Source organism: Apis dorsata, unplaced genomic scaffold (genome assembly GCF_000469605.1).
Source record: "Apis dorsata unplaced genomic scaffold, Apis dorsata 1.3 scaffold_1024, whole genome shotgun sequence".
In the NCBI taxonomy this organism is placed as follows: domain Eukaryota; kingdom Metazoa; phylum Arthropoda; class Insecta; order Hymenoptera; family Apidae; genus Apis; species Apis dorsata.
In genome coordinates, this window is record NW_006264123.1 from 29,167 (window position 1) to 33,435 (window position 4,269).

Consider the following 4,269-nt stretch of genomic DNA (forward strand, 5'->3'; position numbering starts at 1 on the left):
AATTTTTAAAAATTTAAATTAATTTTTTAATTTTTTTTAATTTAAATTAAATTTTTTATTCTAACTTATTTTTCTATTCTTATCTTTAATTTAAAATTAACATTGGCTAATTTTTAGATACAAATAAAGAATAATAAAATAAATGCAAGAAAATGAGATAAAATAATTCTTAAGAGTTTCAAATTTATTAAAATCTCCAAGATGATTAAGATTTACAAGATTTTCAATATTCAAATTAATTCGAATTTATCTTGATACAGAAAATCCGTTCGAAACTATTTGAAATATTTCAAATTTAAGGATTGAATTTAGAGTCCAAATTGAATTTATCATGAAGCTATAAAATTACGAAAAATTTGAATTATTTCGAACATTGAAATTTATAAATTCTTAAAAAATCTTGGAAGTCTTATTAATAATATTATTTAAAATTTTATTAATAATAAATTTTATTAATAAATAAAAAGTTATTTTGTCTCATTTATTTTTTATTTTTCTTTCGAAAATTAGATTGCTATTTCAATTCTGAAAAAATAAGAAAAAAAAATTATAGACAAATGAAACAGAATAAATTTCAAAAATTTCAAATCAAATAAATTTTCTATACTTCTAAAAAAATCAAGACTTTCAAAATTTTCGAGACTTTCTCAAAAAGAAAAAAAATTTTTAGACTTAAGAATTAAATGATTTGAATTTATTCTTTGATGTACAATATCTATTTGAAACGATATGAAGCATTTTAAATCCCATCATTATGCATATCCATTTTCTACGCATCACGTAAAAACGAAAAAAAGACTGGCGCCACTGTGTTTATTTAGCGCTAAAGTAATCGTGAGATTTTCGAAGAAGAAACTCTTTGTAATTAATTTCGCGTCGCTTGATTTTTTCATATAGTAGTGAGAGCATCCCTCAAAAGATTTCTCAATTCGACGATTTCTTTCGTGAGCTTATCTATTTCATTCTCCTCCATCTCTTTCTCTTTTTGTCGGAAGTAACGTTGCACTAGCTGCGCCATCACTAAGGAAAATTTAACGTTTTTATCCTCCGTTATAGTTTCCTATCAAAAAGATGATGTATTTTAAAATTGATTTCTTTTTATCGATTTTTATAATATGTAGTGAAATAAAAAGATTATTCAACTTTTTTTTTATTCTATTTATTCAAAGCTTCATTTATTGTTTTTATTCGAAAATCTCGGGGAATATTGTATAGAAAAAAAAAAAATAATTTTCTTATGGAAATTGCACGAAAAAACAATATTGTGAAAATTTAATTTACTCGGAATAAAAATTAATATGATAATATGAATAATTTTTTAATGAAATAATTAGACTGAAATTTCATTTATTTAATTATAATTAAAATGTTATCATGAAAATAACTAGATATATATAATTATATTTCTATATGTATATAAAATAATAATATATTTATGGAATACTTTTAAAAATTCGATTTTAGAAATTAAATATAATATACAAAAATGTTGATTGAGACTTATTTATTAAATTATAAGCAATATAAATTTATTAAAGATATTATATTATAATAAAATTTATTAAGATAAAGATAGAATTCACTTTGTATCTTTCTTCATCTGATAATTTTCAATTATTCATAATTTATCAATTAATTTATCAATTTATCAAATCAATATTTTTGTATTTATCTAATTTTGTGATTATTTTCTAGATTTTTTAAAAATATGAATATATTATGAATATATTAATCCTATAGAATATATATATTATATTCTCGTTTATAATTATAGATATATAAATTGTTAATTTTTAAATATAATTTTATAATTAATTTATAAATTTGTTTTTTTAATATAAAATTTATAAGTTTGTATTTAATATCTTTCTATTTCTAAAAAGATTATTTCTTTTTGCTATTATAAATTATATAAATTTTATAAATTTTCTTTAAATTCAAAAAATTTCTTTGTATAATTGATTATCTTTCATTCTAATATATTTTGCTTTGATATATATAATTCTTTTTCTGTATCTTTTTCAACAATTACTATTATTATTATTATGTTTATGTATTATGTATTATTTTTATTATGTTTATGATTATATTGTATTTACAATATTATTAACATAGTATTTTCTTATACTATAAAAAATTAAATAAAATCATATTATAATTATAATTTACTTATTTTCAAATGTATTGTTAAATATCCAATTTATATTGTATTAAGAAAAAAATATTGAAATTCACTACATATAAGAATTTTTAAAAATTATATGAATGTTTTATAGTAATTTTTAAGAATAACACTAACAATATAACAACAATGTTTCATGTCCCATCGTGCTCGTTTATCTGGTGGTGGTTTCAACAATAATTTCACATACTCGATCACTGGCTGAATACCAACGTACGTTGGAATAATATTGAATGGTGGCGGAAGAGTAGTTGTTAGCATAAAGTCGACATAAGTCTGAAAATCACATATTTAAATTCTGAAGTCTTTATTATATTTATATATATCTTTATATATATTTTTATTATATATTTATTATTAAGATATAAGACATATTTATTTTGTCTGTTTTTTTATTATAAAATAATTATTTTTGATGATTCGAACCTCAGTTCGACCAAATGTCCATTCTACAAGTACATTTTCTGTGACTTTGGTCATCGTATTAGACATGCAAGCGATCAACATGTTTAAAATCATGATCACAGAAATAAAAGTGAATCCTGAAAAAAAAATTTCATATATTACATTTGGAATATATTAATTTAGATATATTTTAGATAAATAATATTTTTACAATATATCTGCAGATATATGTATTCCAATACAGGCTGAATTATGTAATGTGATTACTTTAAATATAAATTAAATCATAAATTATGCGTTGTATTAGAAACTGTTATAGTTGCATAATACATATTTAATATAACATTATTAATTATTTTACAAGTGAATACATAAGGAAATATGAAATTTTGTTTTTATAAAAAAAAGAAAAGTATGTATTTTTTTAATATATATATAATATGTATATAATATGTATAATTTCTAATCATTGCAAATTATTATTTCTTATAAAAATTTAGAATTTAATTTGAATTTTATGAAACTATAAGCGAAACGATAATCTTACATTTGTCTCTCAGATGATACAAAATTAGAATATTTAAATTAATAATTTTCATTATAAATTTTTTTACTTCGTAATAATTTGTATTAAAAAATATATGATTCTTTTTAAAGTTCATTTTTTTATATTATATTTCCTCTATTTGTAAAACATATTAAAAATTAAAAATATTATGCAACTTATATGAAACATTTTTCATATAGCAAATGTAATTTATAAATTACTTAAAGCCATCACATTATATTATCATATATCAAAAATGCTATCAAGAATATTATACAGTCATAACAGAATTAGAATTTATATTCATATATTTATTATACTATCTAGATCTAAAAATATAGTAAATAAATGAAGATTAAAAATATTTATTCATAAGATTGCAAATTTTGTATTTGCTTTTCCAAAATAATTTTTTAGTTTTAGCTTTTTTTTTTTTGATTTCATTTGAATGAAATTTTTATTATTATAATTAAAATTAAATATAAAAAATAAACGATTTAATGATTAAATGATTAAATAATTGATATAGATTATGATGATTGATAATGTTGTATTTTCGAAGATTAATAATAATTTTAAAATAAAAAAATAAAAAATTTGCAATCTTATGCATACTTATCTTATATTTTTGTTACTTCTCTTTATATAAAAATTGAATAAATATAGGAATTGCAATATATTTAAATTTATATTTATTATATTTATTATATTTATTATTATATTTATATTTAATTTTAAAATTATATAATTTATTTAATAAAATATAGTTTAAAATCAAGTAATATTTTGCATTTTCCAATATTTAGGAGAAATGGAATTTAAGTGAATTTTACCGGCGAAGGATATATATCCAATAAGCTCCGTGAAAGAATGATGATTGATGATAGTCTCGTTCTCTGTTTCTCCAGGAAGATTCTCAATTATCACATCAGCGCTTTCGATAGGACTCATACAAAAAAGCGCCCAAAAAAAAGTCTTCAGGGCGGTTGGAAAATTGATGAACGAGTTGACCTGTTGGGTCTTAATCTTTGATTCATCATCAATTTGTACCATATCCTCATAATATTGATAAAGTCTGCATGTTGCTAGAGAAAGAAAGATTCAAAATATTATATCATTATTTTATTGATTGATA

At 19.2% G+C, this 4,269-nt stretch overlaps 1 protein-coding gene across 1 annotated transcript; it reads right to left on the reverse strand.

The window, feature by feature from the left end:
• Positions 1 to 2,248: 2,248 nt before the first annotated feature.
• LOC116186616 (short transient receptor potential channel 5-like) lies at positions 2,249 to 4,269 on the reverse strand. The gene is made up of 3 exons (XM_031514486.1): positions 3,968 to 4,269; positions 2,609 to 2,724; positions 2,249 to 2,458 (listed from the first exon to the last, which is right to left on the reverse strand). The coding sequence occupies exons 1-3, from the start codon at positions 4,185 to 4,187 to the stop codon at positions 2,258 to 2,260; spliced, it is 537 nt and encodes a 178-aa protein (XP_031370346.1). The 5' UTR covers positions 4,188 to 4,269; the 3' UTR covers positions 2,249 to 2,257.